General features: G+C 41.6%; 1 protein-coding gene across 2 annotated transcripts in view; it reads right to left on the bottom strand.

The window, feature by feature from the left end:
• slc49a4 (solute carrier family 49 member 4) overlaps nt 1-21,467 on the bottom strand; it is a 53,353-nt gene that overhangs the window by 2,798 nt on the left and 29,088 nt on the right. Inside the window, exons 6-8 of one of the 2 annotated variants that reach the window (XM_046054995.1) lie at nt 20,701-20,768; nt 14,018-14,145; nt 9,107-9,289 (exon numbers count right to left, since the gene is read on the bottom strand). In XM_046054995.1, coding sequence (XP_045910951.1) covers nt 9,107-9,289; nt 14,018-14,145; nt 20,701-20,768 — 379 coding nt within the window. The remainder of the gene's footprint in view (nt 1-9,106; nt 9,290-14,017; nt 14,146-20,700; nt 20,769-21,467) is intronic. The other variant, XM_046054994.1, reaches the window with a different exon arrangement.

The following is a 21,467-nucleotide window of genomic DNA, read 5'->3' as shown; positions in this document are numbered from 1 at the left end:
CCAGTACTTTTGTGTACTGGGGCTGTTTTATAATTTGGCTAGTGCCCTTAATTCCAATGATGGGGAATCCCAAAGCTACAACATACTATCATATAATAGCCCACAGGATATCAAACTCTTTTAAGGACCTTTACATAGACACTTATTAGACCACACATCCCAATTTGATAAGATTTTGTCACGAGGTTCCTCATCTGATAGGAATTTTGCTTTTAAATGGTGAATGGTTAATGGTTTGTAACATCACATTCACCCCATTCACACATTGATGAGCAGAGGCTAAGGTACCAACTGCCCACCAGAAACTGAAATTAACTCATTCACACACCAATGGCACAGCCATCGGGGGCAACATGGGGTTCAGTGTCTTTGCCAAGGACACTTCAACATGCAGGACAGGGTAAGCGAGGGATTGAAACCCCGACCTTCTGATAAGTGGACGACTGCAGAGTGTATGACAGCCCCAGCCAAAATAGTCAGACATGTCGTCACTGTGTTACTTATGAATAGAATTGATTTGTGTTGCTTGCATTGGTATCTGTGACGAAATGGTGTTTGCTGATACTGTTTTATTGCTGTTTCCTGTTGCTCTGCATGGCTTTTGTTTTGTTGCTGTCTTTATGGTGTTTTGATGTCTGTGTTCTGTAAATTTGATCATTTAAAGGTTTCAAAACAATCTTGCCGAAGGACTGCAGTTGAAAATTAGCCAGCTGGCTAACACTGGCACATTTACAGCAGTGTCGAGTAATGTCTGTTGTCCTATATAAATATATGTAAATAAATGAAATGAAAATATAGTGAAAATAAATGATTCCCGTTTTGGCTGGGGAACCCCCTACTGGGTCCCAGGACCCCTCTTTGAGAACCACTGTATTAGACAGTGTGCTTCCAATTTTGAGTTAACAGTTTGGAAAGAGCCTTTCCTATTTCAACATGACAATGCCCCCGTCCAAAATGAAATTGTTTCCCAGTTTGGTGTGGAAAAACTTGACTGGCTTGAGCCTAAGCCTTGACCCCTTTCCCATCCAACACCTTTGGGATGAAGTGGAATGCTGACTGCGAGCCATGCTTTATCACCCAAAGGTCTTGTGGCTGAATGGGAGCGTATCCCTGCAGCAGGGTTTCAAAATCTGGTGGAAAACCTTCCTAGAGGAGCATATTGTTGCCCATGATGTTTGGAATAACATTTGGAATAACAAACAATTACATATGGGTATTTAGGGGTGTCTTCTATAATTCTGTCCATGAAGCACACAACGAATTATAGTAATGCAGAGGTTAGTATAAAAAAAAGTAAAAAAGAAAAATATATACACACTGATAGCTCCTTTGCCTTTGTAGTGTAAACACAAACGAAAATGAATAGATGCATGCCCATATTAGTTGTTGCAGATGTTATGATATGTGTATATGTAGATATGATAAAACAAGATCATACTGGCTCAGAATCTGAAAAGAAATGACCACTCAGTTGAACACCGCCATTGTAGAAAGCAACAGACCATAACATACTATATGACCACATGGTCCTTCATAATGAAATATGACTCGATACATCCAGAAATCTAATGAGAGTTAGTATAAAGTGAAATGGAATAATTTATGAGTGTCATAAAGGAGCAATTCCTAATCAATATGAATTCCTGACATACCATATAGTAAATAAGGACAGCCTTCTGAGCTGTCTTTCATAATGATTCTGAATAATTCAATGATATTGGCAGTGTTCCCCATTATCATTGACCTACACTTGAACCTAAACATGGTGCAGAATGAGGTGTCCTATTTTCTCTGCTCTGTTCAAGCTCCATTAACCACAGGAGCAGTGCTCTGGCTGTCTGCAATAATGCTGAATCCGCGGGGCAGCTCGCAACTGCATTAAACCCTTGGCATCTTAACTCATCAGCACACAGACAAATAACCTCTTCTTCTTGTAGAGCCTTGTTGAAGAATTATTGTGAGCCAGGTTCAGGTGTGAGACTGATGAAGACTTAACATATCATGGTTTATTGAGCCCAGCCGAGGAGATACAGTGCCAGCATACAACATGTGAACACATCGAATGCTAACACCAAATCTGAAGGATAACATCTTTTGGTCCCTTTTTATGTCTTCCCCCTAGTTCCTGTAGGTTTCCCTATTAGGTCATCTTTAGCTGGCCTTAACCTAGAACAACACCTCTAACTGATGTTTATTCTTCAGTGCTACCTCATATTGGAATCTATTCGTATCCACTAGTTGTACTCTAATCTCTGAAGCCAGTGAGTTCTTGTAAACATAAGACTCAACCTAGTAAGATTCCCAGAGAACACCGATATCTGCTAGCCTGAAGCCTGAGCTCCTGTCTCTACCTTTTCAATCTAACTGTTTGTCCCTAACAAGGACAGATACATGTGAGAAATAACTAGGGCTGGAAGGTCAGTGAACACTTGTGGGGTCAGCAAATGACACTAAGCTAGACTTGTCTTACCTTTCACTGTTACATCAATTAAGACACCTAAGAATATTTTAAACAAGCCTCTGTGAGGCACAAGCTCAGAATTTCACCATGCACATCTGCGTGAACACGCAGTCACATACCTTGACTTAAGCGTCAAGTCTGCACAAAGCCCAAATCAATAAACTCCTTTTTCAAATGCATTAATTAGTGTGAAGCTGCCTATCTCAACCCCACGTAGCTCTTTTGTCCTTACTTTAAACAGAGTCTACGATCCGCCACATGGGCCATTTTCTCTGCCAGGATGGAGGATGTGGTGGCAGCAGGCAGCTGCTCAGGTCCCGATAACAAGCCAGACTAAATATAGAGAAATCAGGTCGTAACACACAGTGGAGCCCTGGGGGCACTGCCAGCACAATGTGTCTCAACTCGCGCCGGCTCCACTTCGATTCCAATCACCCAGCTTTTCATAATATCGTCAGTCAGCTGCCACGGCCTAAAGAAAGTACCTGATCAATGCACGAAGAGAGTGGTGCTTGGACTGCACGGCAGTGCCTCTTTGTGGTAAATTATGAGCTTTGGCTGTAAGGCACAAACCTTTGTGTGCTCGATCCTTCACCACTTCCACAAGGAGAAAGAATGTTGGGTAAGAGGTGTGAAAATGAAAGCAAAGGATAAATCGAGGCAAAAGGGAGGTGAAAGGAGAGGGGGTTGAGGGATTGGGCGAGGGTGTTTGCAGCGAGGTGCCGAGACTCCTGAAGCAGCCTCATTAATCAGGAGTGTGTGAGCTGGACAGCAGGAGACCCGGCGTGGAGGCGGGTTAATGGAGTTGTGTTTATCTGACCTGCCTTCTTCACTGTCTAACTCTGTCTCGATTTCTTCCATTTAAAGTTGGAGACGCACAGTCTGTGTGCATGTGTGTGTTTGGGCCTCCTCCTAATGGGGGATTTGGTAATTGTTGCAATTCAATGAGGTGATGTGGTAAAAATGGAAAAGCAGCTCAATTGCTCCCCTCCAGCAATCTTTTGGCTGAACGGCAAGCAGGCAGGAGGGAAACTGAGGAGGAGGAGGGGGGAGAGAAGAATCAAATAAAAGCAAATTACATAAAAAAGGAAGGAGAGAAGAGCTCCGGCTTCCTCCTGATTGGTGGCCGTAAATTGTCCTTAGGTGTGAGTGTGACTGGTTGTTTGTCTATGTGTGGCCCTGCGATGGACTGGCGACCTGTCCAGGGTGTACCCCGCCTTTCGTCCGATGTCAGCTGGGATTGGCTCGAGCCCCCCGCGACCCTGTACGCAGAATAAGCGGTTGATGATGGATGGATGGACGGAAGGAAGGAGAGAAGAGAGTAGTCACTTTGCTTGATTTCTGGATGCTCCTCATTTCACTTTTAAAGTTGATTATTAGATTTTAATGCTCACTCTTTAACGGACAGATCCAGTGTATCTGTCTCAAGTTGTGTTGCAGGCTTGAAAACTTCTAATACAGGGAGCAGCCACATTCCTTTTCTAAACTACTGCTGGCTTTGAAACAGTTGAGAAGCTTACAATAAAAAAAATCACTCGAATCTTTTAAATCCTTTCCCATAATTTTCTTAACTTTTTTACCTTTAATAAATCAATTTCATCGGTCGTGTCCTCTTGCTTTTACTTGTTTTAATGTATTTAACAATTAGGCAATTTGCGGCGTTATTTAAATGGCTGACTTGTAGACTTATTTCTGTGTTTTAGTAATTTCACTACAAGTAACTGCTGTTCAACATCGATCTGTTCCAACTCCAACATGATCTGTTCAGTTTCAGTCTCCATTGTTTGTAGTAGCCTACACCAGCGAGGAAGAAGAAACTCAGTGGATCATAGAACATTGGAAACATAGAAACCCCACTGCATTTTGGCGAGTATATGTGTGACTGTGAATGCCAAGTGGTAGATGTGGATATATGGTAGATAACCTGTAGTAAGCTTTGTCTATTTAGTTTGTTTTCTCCAGATTAGACATTATTCAGACAGTATTCAAAAATAGTAACGATGATGGTGGAGGACATTGAGCGATTCAACCCGATGTGCAAAGTTTTAAATTAGCCGTAACAATTGGTCATCAGCCACAAACAACTACCAGTGACATTAACTATACCATGTTCACTGTGACTGTATGATCATATTCAGCGGACATCAGTGTGAACACTGGACAGTTCATCATATTAAAAGCCTATTACTGTAGCTGCCACCGTCAGCACATTGGCGCTACAGATGAAGACAGAGACGTGGGCCGACAGGCATCTTATGGGCTTCATCAGTCTTAATTGAGGTCAATGCAGCGTTATAATTATGTGGCTCAGTTCTCCTTTATGGCTGCAGCCTTTGCTTGAAAAGACTGGGGTCACACTTCAAGATACATCCACCACAAATGACCACTTTCTCATTATGATGCATGCAGAAATAGATACTGTAGATCAACAGGTTTCTGAGCACAGCTGTGGTTGTTATACTTATATACTGTGTGTGTATATATATATATATATATATATATATATATATATATATATATATATATATATATATATATATATATATATATAGCTATTATAATAGTTACTCATAATGACTGCCAAAGTATGCGTGTATGTGTACTTTGTAAGTGTGTAAACTGAGTGTATGCGATGCTGTTCTTTTACGCTTCTCACTCATGATTCAAAACACTTCCAAAACTTTAAAAAAACAGCAAATGAACAAGGCTTTTTTTCCTCTCAGGAATGACTGAGCTCTACAACGAAAGGTTGTTTGTTTTTTTTTAAAACACCTCCACAGTCTTTACGGGGGGTTGAAAAAGTTAGTCGGCAAAGGCGCTGTCACTTCAGACGAGAATGCAAAGTTTAGCAGGCAGGGAAGAAAAAAACTTCTCGGGACTAAAGAACTGCGGCAATTATTTCTGTGCTGAATAATCCCTGCTTCCTGCCATGCAGGAGACTCTTAACAACTCACAGCCGAACAGAAAGTCAAGGCCACCCCTCCCCTCCCCTTCCTCCTCATCTTCCTCCTCAACAAAACCTTTGAAGCTCTTTTGCTCCACAATACCTCTCTACTGCTTTGTATTCCACCCGATGCATCTCACTAAATGACACAAACACACAGCAGATGAAATCGAAAAGGAGCGACAAGTGCACATATATGGCCCGGAGGCTACATTCATGTTTCTGAATCACTTGGTTCAGAGGGGATTTTAAAAACACGACAACAGAGTCAAGAGGCTGGGTTGGACTCACTGAACCAAGACCGGCCTCTCATGGATATTAAAATTGACAAGGAGGTAAATTCATAAACGCCTCTTCGCTCACAGGGAAAGAGAGCCATAATTCAGAATGCATAACGAGGCAGTGGGCAGCCAAAAGGAAAAGCCTAAAAATGAACCGTAAACTGGAAATAGATAGAAATCTTTAAAGCCAGGGTTGCCAATTTTCAATATTAGGAGGTAAAAAGAGTTTTGAAAAGATGAGGCTCATGCTGAATTTATCAGTTTTGAAGTATGCATATTATTTGCCACATCCATTACGGGACTAGAGGGAGGAAATTAGAGTAATGAGACGGCCCACTAGAATACTTACAAGGAGAATTAACATAATAATCAAATTAATCTTTGCAGCAGGAGAACAGACCACAGCTGATTCCCTGGCTACATTGACCATTGATGATTTCAGCATTTCAACATCGAGGTTGATTTTCATTCAGAGTAGATATGGGTAAAAATCTGTCTTTCACCGCAGTATATGTTATGTTATATGATGCCGATATATATACACTGTATATACCCTAACCTTTTTAGACCCATTTTTCAACATTTTCATCTTCATTAGGAATGACTGGGCTTGGAAACTGCAATCTACAGACAGGATGGAGAAGTTGTTGAGCTATGTTGGACTAACAAGTTGGCTTTGGTTTTTTTCATGGGATTTGCCAACTTAAAATATATAAAATATAGAATCACGCCAGCCTCATCCTTTAATACATCTCACTATTATGATTCCAAAGGAATCCTAAACCTTATATCATGATGGCAATATTATACAGATTTATCGGCCCGCTCTAACAGTTCTGACCTTCAAACAGTGGTTGGTCACCTGCCGATGTGGCACGAACAGTAGACTTCAATAACTTGGTACCTACAGACATTTTGTACAAGTAGATTGTTGGCGGCAATCTACCACTCAGGTAGTTACATGAAAGCTCACATTACAATGCCAGCGTGCGGCAGCAGTGCGAACTTTCTGACAAGAAAGCTTCGATGCTTCATACTCTATTAGACGACTTCAGGGTGGGAAGTAAGAAAAGAGCAGCAAAAGGCTCCATCATCTCAGCTTGATCTTCTCTCCAGCTGTCACGGGGAAGTTGTCAGGATCCATCTCAGCACATCACACATCCTTCGGCTCTCCCACACACACACACACACCATTGCATCTACACTCAAAAACAAGCACATACGTTCACACCCACGGAGAAGCAGTAACACACAAAACATGCAACACATTCAGTTTTACACACACACACACACATACACTTTCACACCAGGCAGTCTATCATTCAGCACAGCAGAGAGAAGTGTCGAGCAGATCATGTATTCTTTATGAGTCTTACTCTTCTGACTGTGTGTGTGTGTGTGTGTGTGTGTGTGTGTGTGTGTGTGTGTGTGTGTGTGTGTTCAGCTGCTCTATCTACCCAAAGCTCTGTCCATCCACACCTGGTATATTGCTGTCTAATCTATGATTTATCACCATACTGGCATACTATCCGTTCACTCAACTCAAAATACATTGCTTGTCATCTGGATCACAGTTTTCAAACAGCTTAATTTCTGTTTGAGTTATCCTTTAAGTGGTGTTCTTTTTACTATCCCTACAGCTTCAAACTCCATCTGTTAAACATATTGAGCCACACATGTATCTGCATTTTATTTCTGTCCAGCTGTCCTAACTAAAAACTTGAAACCAAGTCTGTGGTGGCAGCGGAGCGCTTTAGTCTTGTGCCAAAATAGCACCTCTTAAAACAAGACTCATTCAACCCATTTCAAGAATCAAGCACATTTTTTAAAAATACTAGTGCAGCAATCTCCCTTGAGTCTAACAAGATTTTAAATCTAATAAATCTAAATATTTGCAGTGTTGGTTTGTCTTGTAATTTGAAGACGTCAATTTTTGATGACCCTTCTCACTATTTTCTGACATTTTATAAGCCAAATTATTAGTCATTCAATCAGAAATATCACTAAATTAATCCATAATGAAAATAATCATGAGGATTAAAACCTTCCCATGTTGGGGTATGTGTTATGTAAATGTTTGAGACCTGCTGTTTTCGACAAGACAAGCTGGTTTTGTGCCCTGGCTGTCGTACTTGTTAGTGGGCCCTGAGGGCCTCTGGACTCAAAGGCTGTTCCGGTCAAACAAGAATCATATCCACCTGCACTGGCAAGACAACGGAGAGCACACGATACAGTTGTCAGGCAGCAGCTGTCAGTAGGCTCGCAGCAATCAGAGAGACTTGGCAGAGCAGGATGAAGCTTATTAATATTTATGAAGGTCTTATGAAATATATATCTTATTTACTCAAACAAACAGGGTAGAAGGAGTGTGTGTCAGAGATGGATACACCATGCCAGCCGATTGGTGCCGTGATACAGCAAAAGTTACAGGGAGGGTTAATGAAACAGAAACAGGCGGTCAAAGATCACAGTCTCATGAAACTGAACATGGTCCTGAGGACACACAAACACACACACGTACACAGAAAAACACTAGCACACACAAGGCCCTTACATGGATGACTGAGCTCAGTTTACTTATGATTTTGCCTTCTCCTATGAAAGCTGCAGAAGCAGAAGAGAAGCAGATGACATGCTGTCCTCTCTGCTGTGAGCCTAAATTATTATATCAAACTCTGCCAGGCAGCCAACTCAAAGAAAATCTGAGGCAAAATTACAAGAGGGAGTTTTTATTTCTTTGTGCTGAGTGTATCAATTACATTGTAACCTAATTTTCCCACTGTCCGCCTTTTATCGGCAGCATCTGCAGGGCATGAAATGGATTTTTCAAATCTATGGAGCTTGTGGCGTTTGGGAGGTGGGAGCAACCTGTAGGGGTGCAGAAAGCTCCTGAATGGTCCAAAAACTCCACAGGGTTTAGATGTTTTCTTTGACAATAATAACAAATACATGAAAGAAATATTTAAGTGGCGTTACCCAGTGGTTCTCAAAGTGGAGGACGGGAACCCCTGGGGATGGCATAGAGCCACTGCCCGGAGGGGCGTGGATGTTTAGCAGACCTAAAGTTCAATGAATATGATTCATGTGGGGACATTAACAAACAAAAGTGGTCCAATGCTGGTAAGACTATTTTACTAACCTTAATCTTTTGTTTACTTCAATCACCCGAATTTTTTATCATTGATAAAAATTAAATACCCTTTTGCTGGGGTGGGGGGCATGAACTTTTGAGCTTCTGAAGGGGGCATGACAGAAAAAGTTTGAGAACCGTTGCCCTAACTCCATGACACTAAATATGCAATAGTGGGTACAGTACAAATGAATGACTAGATGGATTTATATTTTGAAAGCGTACCACAGCAACAGTGATGTCATTACATATTGTTCCCCCTTTGAATACATGCAGTACTCCTGTCTTACCTGTACAGTAAAAGCTGAGGAAAAAGAGGAGCAGACCGGTGACGAGGTTCCCTAGGAAAGTGACCACTCCACAGGTGATGCCTTCGGGGACCGGGTACACCGTCTCGATGAAGAGCTCGAAGAATATTGGTACGCTGCTGTTAATGAAAATGCCCACCAGGATGCAGGACGTGTACAGGATGGCTGCGGAAGGGCAAAATAAAACAGTAGAACAACAATAAGTTATAGTTTCATTGGAAAATGTGATGTACTAGGGAATCAAATCCCACCTGACCAACTGTTTTAAAAGGATGGCATACTGGTCAGGTTTATGGAACAGCAGTGGTGATTTATGCCACCTTCCACAGCTTCCTACTGTCCCATTTGTTCTCAGCAGCACTACGATTTATGAAGAAACAACATTTCAATTATAATGCCACCTCTTAAGGTGGCAATTTACCAGAAACCAAACCAAAATACTGTATGTGGATGGAAAATGCCCCCCCCCCCCAACTTCTTGGTTGAATAGAAAATAAAATGCCGATATATATATATACTTATCTCAGCAATTTATTGTAAACTGTTTGTGTGTTCATGTCTGCAGAGCAATCAGAAAGCGTTGAGTATGTTTGGCCAGCTCAGAGTCTAGTCTCAGCTGTCCTCCTTTGGCTGGAACCTGAAGTAAAATGTGTGAATGTGTATTAGAGTCGATGTGCGGGGAGATTAAGCCATCACCTCTGGAGCATCACGGTACCCTCCATCTCCCTTATCAAAGCAGATTGGTCCAAATGAGCTCCCCATTAGCCTGCACGTCCCTTTTATCACAGTGCCTCCAAGGGCCCTCCTGTGCCTGCCTGCCTGCCTGCCTGCCTGCCTGTGACAGGGAACCCAGAAACCACTCATGCAGCCATCAAAGGCAGCCTTCTCCTCTGCTCATCTTTATTCAACCCTGATGAAGTACTGATATCAAACACTTAGGAGCGCCTCATCCACTGCACTTTTCCCCCTCACATTATTGAATTAGGCTATCTGGTGCCATTTCCCAGAAGGCAGCAGGAGATCATTTAAAGGAAGGAAGACATGGGGTGAGCAGAGCAGCAGAGGAACATGGGGTGCACCTTGTTGGCCTGAAGACAAGACAATGCATTTATCTAGAAATTATATTGGGTGTCGTATTACGATTGATCACTAGATATTTATGCAATTAGGCCTGAAACTAACAATTACATTAATTAATAATCATACACTACTCAAAAAAATAAAGGGAACACTTAAACAACACAATGTAACTCCAACTCAATCACACTCCTGTGAAATCAAACTGTCCACTTAGGAAGCAACACTGATTGACAATCAATTTCACATGCTGTTGTGCAAATGGAATAGACAACAGGTGGAAATTATAGGCAATTAAGGAAGACACCCCCAATTAAAGGAGTGGTTCTGCAGGTGGTGACCACAGACCACTTCTCAGTTCCTATGCTTCCTGGCTGATGTTTTGGTCACTTTTGAATGCTGGCGGTGTTTTCACTCTAGTGGTAGCATGAGACGGAGCCTACAACCCACACAAGTGGCTCAGGTAGTGCAGCTCATCCAGGATGGCACATCAATGCGAGCTGTGGCAAGAAGGTTTGCTGTGTCTGTCAGCGTAGTGTCCAGAGCACGGAGGCGCGACCAGGAGACAGGCCAGTACATCAGGAGACGTAGAGGAGGCCGTAGGAGGGCAACAACCCAGCAGCAGGACCGCTACCTCTGCCTTTGTGCAAGGAGGAGCAGGAGGAGCACTGCCAGAGCCCTGCAAAATGACCTCCAGCAGGCCAAAAATGTGCATGTGTCTGCTCAAACGGTCAGAAACAGACTCCATGAGGGTGGTATGAGGGCCCGAAGTCCACAGGTGGGGGTTGTGCTTACAGCCCAACACCGTGCAGGACGTTTGGCATTTGCCAGAGAACACCAAGATTGGCGAATTCGCCACTGGCGCCCTGTGTTCTTCACAGATGAAAGCAGGTTCACACTGACCACATGTGACAGACGTGACAGAGTCTGGAGACACCGTGGAGAACGTTCTGCTGCCTGCAACATTCTCCAGCATGACCGGTTTGGCGGAGGGTCAGTAATGGTGTGGGGTGGCATTTCTTTGGGGGGCCGCACAGCCCTCCATGTGCTCGCCAGAGGTAGCCTGACTGCCATTAGGTACTGAGATGAGATCCTCAGACCCCTTGTGAGACCATATGCTGGTGCAGTTGGCCCCGGGTTCCTCCTAATGCAAGACAATGCTAGACCTCATGTGGCTGGAGTGTGTCAGCAGTTCCTGCAAGAGGAAGGCATTGATGCTATGGACTGGCCCGCCCGTTCCCCAGACCTGAATCCAACTGAGCACATCTGGGACATCATGTCTCGCTCCATCCAATCAGTCCAGGTCTGGGAGGAGATCCCTCAGGAGACCATCCGCCTCCTCATCAGGAGCATGCCCAGGCGTTGTAGGGAGGTCATACAGGCACGTGGAGACCACACACACTACTGAGCCTCATTTTGACTTGTTTTAAGGACATTACATCAAAGTTGGATCGGTCTGTAGTGTGGTTTTCCACTTTGATTTTGAGTGTGACTCCAAATCCAGACCTCCATGGGTTGATAGATTTGATTTCCATTGATAATTTTTGTGTGATTTTGTTGTCACCACATTCAACTATGTAAAGAAAGGAGTATTTCATGAGATTATTTCATTCATTCAGATCTAGGATGTGTTATTTTAGTGTTCCCTTTATTTTTTGAGCAGTGTATTAATATGCAGACTTTTTATGTTTAATCTTTCAATCTTTTGGTCCTTAAAAATGTCAGAAGATAGTGAAATATGACTATCACAGTTTTCCTAAAGCTCAAGGGGATTTCATCAGTTTTCTTGCTGTTTCCGACTAACAGTCCTAAACCTAAAGCGTCCAGTAAACCCTACAGTGGTTTCCAGATGGCTAGTAGAGTGTGCAATGTGTTTAGCTGCCATGGAAGAATCAGAATCTAGATCATCTGTCAAGTGGCCAAGAATTAACGGTGTCACACAATCACATGTTTGAAGATGAAAAAGGAACAGTGTTAAGAGTAAAAAAATATCTTTACTGACTAACTGCTTCCAAGAGCTTGACATGAGAGTGTGCAAGTACTTGACTGATGGAAAGGTGCCGACCATGAACTCCAACTACCCCATCTGTGGACCTTTGCTTGGTGTCATTCCCAATGTCCCTCAACCCTTATATCCTATCATCTTTCTACTGTCACTTCTGTGATAAAGGTATAAAATTAACCCACACCCTATGTGGGTGCAGCATGTATAATTTGTCTCAACTTTATTACTAGCCGCACTTGGACAAGCTACATAAAGATGATAATACTTAATGGGAAGTACCGGCTGAATCCACGATATTGAATCACCTATTGTATTTTTATTTAAAGGCGACACATAAAATGGAAAATCTGCTTTATCTGTGTATGTAAGCAATAATTTAAAAATAGGTTTTGCAAAAAGGGTGGGGGTTTCTTCTACTCAGACCAACATGAATATGAATGCTGCTTTAAATAATGTTAAGTTAATGGGAGGGCTTTAGATAGGACCACAGTTAAAAACCGAAACACACAACAAACATCTATGCAAATAATTTAAATATTTTTCTTTTTCAAAAGACTGGACACGTGTTCATGGAAACAGCAGATTACTCTGATCTGTGTGTGTGTGCTACTGACCATCCCACACTGGGATAATGAGGCATTTTGGCAGATTTTGTTGCAGTATCACACCTCCCTCTTGTATGATATGCCAGGTGGATGAACAAGGTTGGAGCCTGGCTGCTGCAGACTGCCAGTGTGTGGGATAAGAGGATGTGAGATAGACGGAGAACATTGCCAGGGCCTGGAGAATGATGATGGATGATGATGGGTAGAATCAGTGGCTTTGAACGACATGCTGGTAAGCTCATTGGTTTGGCTTAGGAAAAGGCAGCTAAATCCACTAATGTCCCCAATGGGTTTATCACTGATGACTACTAATGGATTGGTTCTACTGAATATGTACCAAATATACAGAGCAGTCTGTAAGTATTTGGTAAGTGAGAGATTTCTTTTAGGCTCTGTACCCCCTACGGTGTTAGAAGGTGTTTACATCCATACTGAATTAACAGTGACACCTTTTATACATAGGCCCAAACAGTGAAATGTGTCCAAGACTGTCACATGACCTAGTTCAAGCTCATCATGTGTTTTGTTTGCTGAGCTGGACAAAAAGGTTTGAAGATGTGAAGCTGGCTGCAGGATTCTGCTGATGTCCCGGGGTTGTAGACTTCAGACATTTATTGACCGCAAATGATGATCAACCGCATAAAGGGTGTGGAGTTAATGACCAAGAGTGGTGCTATAGAGCAATGACAGGCTTTAAAAAGGTATACACAATGTGTTTCGATGATGAACACTGAATGTAAAAAATGGTTGTTTACACATAGAGTCCACAGTGTACCTTTAAATATGCCGATATCTACTTTATCTTACTTTGTGTTTAACTTTAGGTTCTTAAGAATTGAGGGAATACGTATAAAAAGGCATACAATTCCAACATTGTTCATATGATCTCAAATCTAAAAGCCAGCATTCCAACATCAGAATCAGTGTTAAATTTAAAATCCAACACATTAATATATATATATATATATACACACGTGAAATATGCTTAAACAATGGACTGTATGAACTAAGCTGCAATACAGAGAAAACACACCTGGTCTTTAGCTAATTTATAGAATCATTTAGAATGGACTGTCCAGTATTTTACACATAAATCAGAAAAAGAACGTCCCATTTAAAGTATTTTGGCTCTGGTTGTATCAGAGTCTCCCAGCTGCACTGCCTGTATGCAATGTCACCTTGACAGTGATGCTGCTGTGGACCCACCTGCAGTGGAGGGGAGGTGAGTGACTCTGGTCAGACAAGTTAGTGTGAACCAGGTAGAGGACAGTGAGGCTCCTGCCAGCATCAGCACCAGAATCAGCTTCAGCATCCCCCGAATAGAGTCTGCAAACCTTTGAGTGGGCGAAAGAAAGGGTGGAAAAAGAAGGAATATCAATTTATTTTTAAAAATTTAAGGAAAGTGCAACATATTCAAGATACCGATCCTGAAATACACCAGAACAAAGAGCAGACAAAATTACTGAAGTGAGTAAAGACAGTTGCTTTAGACATGACGAGCAGCTATGCAATTTCTAAATGGCTGCTTTCTCTGTGAGTTGTGTAATAATTTATCACTGGAGACATGCATTGTTTCAGTAAAGGCTAGATCATTTCCTTCTCCCACTTGTTTCCGAGTGCGTCACTTGTACTTGTCATTACACATGCAGACACTACTAAAAGACTTTGATACGATTTGTCTCACAAGCTAAGCAGGCAGGCTTAAGATGCGCATTCATTGTATTATATTGTGGAAGACAAGCCATCGGGCCATTCCCAAAATCTCTTGAGCACTTGTGGTTTCTCTTTGTAGCCCTTTCTAAACCCTCACAGTTCATTAACTCCTCTCCACTCCTCTGGGTATGCATGTGTATGGTTGTGAAAGATTAGATGAAGCTACACGAGCCTGTAGCAAAGACAGACACTAATTACTTTTGTTTTGTTGCTCACAGACAAAATGCTTGAGAAAAGAGGCCTGAACTTGACAATGAACTTAATGCAAGAATAAAAAAGGAAGTGTTGGAAAAGGCTGATTAGTTCAGCTAGGTTGTGAAGTTCTGTCAGTATGATGAGGGCCGGAGGGATGAGGGAAATCATCCTTTGGACGGATAATGAGAACTTCTCCACTTCTTCACTTCCACCACACTCATTTTCAGACGACATCAATGTCTCCTGGGATTTCACGAGCTGTCATTCACGCATCAACACATTACCTCCATGTTCATAGGACACCAGCTACCTTTGGACTCCAGATCACTGTGAGAGAATTTAGAGCAGGCTAAGGGCAACATTGGACAACATGATGAATTTTGGAGTCATATACAAGAAGTGTATATTACTGCTTTACACAACTGAGCTGGTTGCACTAGAAAAGGCAGTCTAGGCTTAGGGCCGAGGTCTTGCCACGACACACAGAGATGTTTCTCTGCCCAGATCTACACCCCTCAAATCTGTATCACCCATCTGCCAATGACTGGCTCACATCCACAGCCCTTCGAGCACCCCTCATGCCAGAGATGGATGAAATTCTTAGCCTGCACCATGCCATGCCTCCCTCTCTTTGCGGTTAGGATCACAAGCTACTCTCCTGTATCAATTCCAATCTGATCCTCTTTGCAGCAACACCATAAGTAGCTTATTTCCTAAACTAACTCTAATTGTCCCTGAGTCCAGTTGATAAAGAGCTTGGTCACTTATTGGCAAGATAAGTTAGAATTAAAATAATACAACTGAGCAGAGTTTGGGTTTTATAAACCACTACCTTACAGCTGACCTATGGCAATGTAAATATCCTAACATCATAAGTCTTATGTTTTTAAAGGGTAAGGCCAGCAATATTCTGTGTTTTTCTTACTGTCAACAAATTCTATGAAGACCAAACCCAACAGTGAGCAATTCTTGTATAGTCAAAGCCTGATACAGTACTTTCTTCGTCTGTTCCACAGAAGTCCATCATTGTCCAAAAAATATTAAAATCATATCAATGAGCCACACTGCAGGACTCGGTGAAACGATCCATAATTACCATGAACGTGGAAACCATAGTTTATTTTGACTCAGTCCCACATAGACTGCCGCAAATACTCATTAGAGAACAAATTATTTAATCCATGGTTGAAAATAGCCCCCAACAAATGCTTTATTTACCCATGTTTTAGTAATATTTGTTAAAAAATACAGTGACCAGCTGCTAAGAAATGACTGCACCTTTTGTAAAAATGCAACTATATGTCGCTGGTTTTTAAAGATTCATGTCCTTGGTAGAAACAACAGGGCTTGCCACAAACAGGGTAGGAGAGTCTTAAACGTATTAAATACTTTCTGTTTTCATAGGATTTGCTGACAAGAAAAATACAGAACAATATTAATAAAAAAATAATATAACAAAAAAGCACTTTGCTATAAAGGTTTGCATGTCTCCAGTAATGTAATTCAGAGCACTGTTTCTCTACTCAGTGAGTAAAGAGGGTCATGAGGTAAGTCAGAATTAAAAGCCTATCTTTCACACAACTCTAACAGGATTTATTGGCCATAAAGATAGCATCATTTAAGTCATGTAGAATCAGATTCCATTTTCTGCTCGTCCAGTGCCTGCAGGGAATGAAATATCATCATCAGTATGATATTATCAATTGGGCCTGTTTACGTTTTTAGTGAGGGACACGCAGTAAATAACCAAATAGATGTAGATGGTATAATATGATGACCAGCATGCAATCACAGACTGTCCCTGTTTTCAGGCAAAACAAATTAGGCACTGGCTGATCCTCATTTGTGTTAGCTCTATCTCATCTCATTAACCTGGAGTATTGTCTGGCTCAGACCTTTGTGACGAAGGACAATAACCTGATTCTGTTTTCTGCCACCTCATCGTCTCTCACCACCCCCCCTTCCTGAGGCTTGTAATGGGAAGATAACGAGGGACGCTTGTTAGTTATTCTTTCCACCCTCCTCAATCTGCGAAAAAAGCAAATAGCGTGCCACTGTCATCCAATCAGCTTCTGTCTGGGCCATGCAATTAAACAGCTGCCAGACCTGCCACATCAAGCTCCTTGCCATTCAACTATCCACTGGCAAGACACCGGCAATTAAATGTTTTCAAGCAGTGTTTTTGGTGAATGGCAATTGCTAACCCCCCAAGAAATTTAGCTTTGCAGGAGTATAAACCATTTAAAAAGTGAAACTGCAACACCTGCAGCACAAAAAGTATTTAAAGAGGTGGTATTATGGTATACTCTCCTTTACTGAGTTATATATCTTTTTTGTGCATGTAATAGGTTTGCAAAGTGAAAAAGCCCAAAGTCCAGCCCAAGGGAGTTCCCATCTTCCACAGAAAACACTGCTCTGAACTGCCTGAAAACAGCTTGTTTGTAGTCCAGCCTTTTCCCTTTCATCCCCATGACGCCAGAGCAAAATGCACGTCATAACACTCGCCAAGCGGCTAGTCCGATACGCCCCCAAAAACACCGGTGAAAAAACACACTGAGCTGCAGCACACAGTGACAAGACGTCCGCCTGCTGCCTCTCCTCTCCCTTCCAAACATTAGCTACCCCGCAGGCAGTCAATGGACATAAAGGCTGTGAGAAGCCCTTTTTTTTGTTTGCACCGTTTTCTCCTGTTTTTGGACTTAGAAGCCTAGTTTTAGAGCTTTGTCTTTTCTTTACCTTTTGGTTTTGGGTTTAGGAAAGATTTAGGTTTTCTTAGTGTTTTGGTTGTTGTTTTGGGCACTGCTCATCTCCGATGTATAATAAAAACGGCTAAATTGTATTTGTTGTGTGCTGGCCTTGTTTGGGAATGGGAAGAGTGGGAGGCCACACATTTATGTTACGTCCCAAGGTCTAGGGGTGTCCTGGATGTAACATAAATGTGTGGCCTCCCACTCTGAACCGAAGCCTAGTTTACCGGCTTCTCACGGCCCTACTCTACTTCTGATTGGCTAGTAGTCCTTAACTAGGAACTGCGCATGTGCAACTCCCAACAAAGATCATTTAGAGACAAGATGTATCACTCCATAGCTAAAACGAAGCCTTCAACACACAGGGTGAAAAGAGGAGCTGCAGCAATGTGCAGTATGACAAAAAAAATGGTGTTTTTTGAAAATGAAACCATGTAAACCTGTTCTGGTACAACCCCTAAATAAGATTTTGAACCCGAAAATGAGCATAAAATTACCTCTTTAAAGGGGGCCCTTTTCTGCCCCCTGTGGCAAACTGTGCTCAGCAATGCACATTATTGTGCTAGCTGGAGGGAGACGGACATCTTATAGGCTGTTAGTGGGTAAGAGGAGGGACAGATTGCTCTCTGCTCAGTTCATTACCAAACGCTTTCCAGGGAATTTATCTGATGATGCCATGTTGCAGTAAGTTGATGAAGAAGGAGAAGGGAAAAGAAGAGGGAGGGAGCATTTAGTTTTAAAGGAGTAGAGGAAGAAAAAAGCAATTAAAGATTTAATTTCTTCCGTTTTAAAACATTTTTCTATTCAACGGACCCTAGTTGGATTACGTCTAGGGGCCTGTCTCCCAACGGATGCTGCCAATCAAAGAGAAGAAGTGAGAAAAAATGCCATCAGCCCGTTGACTGGTGATAATTAATGAGAACGTTTGCTCCCTGTTGTGAATGACCCAGGAGCAGCAGCCACAAATCACAACACTTTTAATCAGTAATCATTATTACAGATATAGATGTACACTATAAAACCGTATGGTGAGATATCTAGAATTCTGAGATAATAATGATGAAGTAATAGCTACATTTGGAAAACAAACGTCAAACTCTCTTTTTAGAGTGGGTGAGGAAAACTGAGCTGAATAAACTATTAAAAACTATAATGCTCAAACCGAGTCTGGGGGTATGACACCTTTTTGTCACCTTTGACTTTTTTCTGCAATCACTCATTTGTAAAGTCAATATAGCTGTGTTTTTAATCAACCTATATTATCACTATTTATTTTGTCAGATGACTTTGCAATTACTAAGCAGTGAAGTGATTGATATCGCAGTGCAACAGTGATGGTAGCATTTATGAAGCCGCAATCAAATCACTATTTGATAATTGCTCAACATTCATTTCAACTACATACAGAAAATGACCCTAAGTTTACCTTTAAAGCACTTTTTTAAAACCAACATTATACAAAAGCACAAAATAATAACCACCAAATAAACTTTGTTGATAAAAATCAACAAAGTAGCAGGCCAGATGTTAAAGCTGAATTTCATTTAACTATCAACTGTTGCACCAAAGAGAGACTAATCAATCCCTCCACTGGCTCAGAGTCTATGTAATCAACACCAATAATTCAGCAGCTCTGTTTACATTCACTTTCATCTCGTGCTGCAAACAGCCTCATTGATTAACAGTGGGAGTTATGGGCTCATTTCCCTGATTACAACTTAAAGAAAACAGTGGGCCTGCCTGGAAGTGCTGATTGGGCCTCTGTCTGTGATAAACATATATCCGTCAGAGCAGGAATGAATCCCTTCCTTTTGCAGACTCCACACTTTGTCTTTGCAGTGTGGCTCCCTATCCATCATAGAGGTGAAGTGGCTGTTGCATTAGCATCTATTTCCCTCACTCTATCACAGTGTCGCTGGATTCAGATCATATATTAAACGAGAGTAGATGAGATTAGGGGAGCAAGAGAGAGACCCCCTCCCTCACCACAATTCAACTCTCAAAAGTTCTTTATATGAGATTTATTAGTTATTGCTATAAACAGTACAGCTTTCCTAGTGTCAGGGGATACACTTAAATACAATATGTATGCATACCCAGTGACCAGCGCTATTTGACTGAGGAAAATTCATAGGTGCAAGTTTTTAATCATGTTTGTCAGGTAGAGGCCCAGGCAAAGCTATCAAACAGAACAGAAAATGGATTTATTATATCCATGCTTTCTGAAGTAAAAAGCACTTTGTTCAAAACAGTCTTTTGTGTTATGTTATGCCAGAAGTATATTCATTGATGCAATAGATGGTTTTCAAAGTATGTCAACTGTCCTGTTTGTATCAGAGTTGAAAACTTATTTATATTAGTTCATCTACTTTACCTTCATCTCCATCTAGGCTAGCAGTTCCCAACTTTTTTGGTTTCGGCCCCTTTAAAAGTATCTACTGATTTGTCTATGAGTTGTTAGCCGTACAATTGCAGTAGAGTGTGAAGTTGATTTTATTTCTTCTTAGTTTTTCATTTGCATTAATTTTACAGATGTGAAGATGTAAAACTATTCAGTACACTGAGAAAAGTCTAAACAAAGTCACTTTGTGTAGCAGACGTACACATTTGATACATTTCCTATCCGTTAATCGTCTGCTGACGCTTCTGCTTTAGGTCCTGTCCCCCAGATGGGGAAGCACTATTTATGTAAATACTACATATTTGCTGGAGCAAATAATAATTAAAGCAAACTTTAGCAAATCATTTCTCTTGATCTAAAGTAACATTTTAATATTAAGATGTCTGAATATTTATGTGAAGCGATCTAAACACTGTTTCATAGGTTTTGCATAGCAGTTAAATTTTTAACTTCTCTCCATATTGTAGTCACTGTGTATACAGTCTGTCTGGTATTCTGACCATCTTAGAGAGATGCCAGATTCAGCTGCAAAGAAGGTCTGCAAATGTAAATGAGGCATTATAGTAAATGCTTGTTTTCTAATTTGCTGCCTCACCAGGTCCATCACATTTTCACTGAATTAGTATTAGCCAGATAATCAGACTGAATTGCCATTTTGTTTTCACTTTTCACAACGTTGACAAAATCAGAGGTGTGGGGCAGCAATAAAAACATGGCACATAAAAACATGGGATGAGAAGGCTTCATTTAAGTTACCCAGTATCACATCAGTGGTCTAGATATGCACAGTTAGTAGTCTGTATATAAAATCAGATAGGTGTATAGAAGCTTACCTGGCCATTGCTACTCCAAATACACATCCACCAACAGTTGACCAGAAACCAATCCAACCTGCGTCCACCTGTGTTAGAAAAGAACAGTGGATGGTGGGGGAAGATGGAAAGAAGGTGAGAAGACGAGAGAAGAGAAGATAAGGTTATTCATTTTTCACCATGCCATCCGTGACTGAATGCTACAGAGGCCTGTCAATCATTGTGTATGTTAAATTTCCAAGCAGCATTGCTATAAGAACAGCTGTGTGTGTGTGATTGTTGTCCTTAGTTATTTATTCAGATGAAGGCCAACGCATACACTTGGCCTTAAAGTCAGGAGAAAGGATGTTATGGCCAAGCTACTGTAGCAGAATCAATAGGAGGTAAAGTGTGGCACATGTGCGCACACACACACACACACCGAATCAGTATGGTACCCAGACGAGAACGTCTCTGAGTGCCAATGAAGGTGTTTGGTTCCCATCAATCTCCCCGAGGCAATAACTCATGTCCTACCAAACACAACCAGATGGAAGATGAGACAGCAAGGTGGCTTGATCTAAAGTAGGATCCGGTGCTTTTTGCTTAATCATACTCTGCAGCAACCTGTCAGGAAAATCTATAATAAAGAAAAGTGGACTATCAAAGTTATTAAATTTAAAATGTATTCTGGCTTAGTAAGTGATGAACGTCAAAATGTCATTATATTTGATCAAAATTCCACTCCTCCAAGCTTTCTGTGTGGGCCAGCCTTCTGTAAGATGCCAAACACTCATTGGAAAGGCACC

Source organism: Micropterus dolomieu, linkage group LG07, assembly GCF_021292245.1.
Source record: "Micropterus dolomieu isolate WLL.071019.BEF.003 ecotype Adirondacks linkage group LG07, ASM2129224v1, whole genome shotgun sequence".
NCBI classification, from domain to species: Eukaryota; Metazoa; Chordata; class Actinopteri; order Centrarchiformes; family Centrarchidae; genus Micropterus; species Micropterus dolomieu.
Note: the sequence above shows the minus strand (reverse complement) of the source record. Positions and strands in the feature narration are given on the sequence as shown.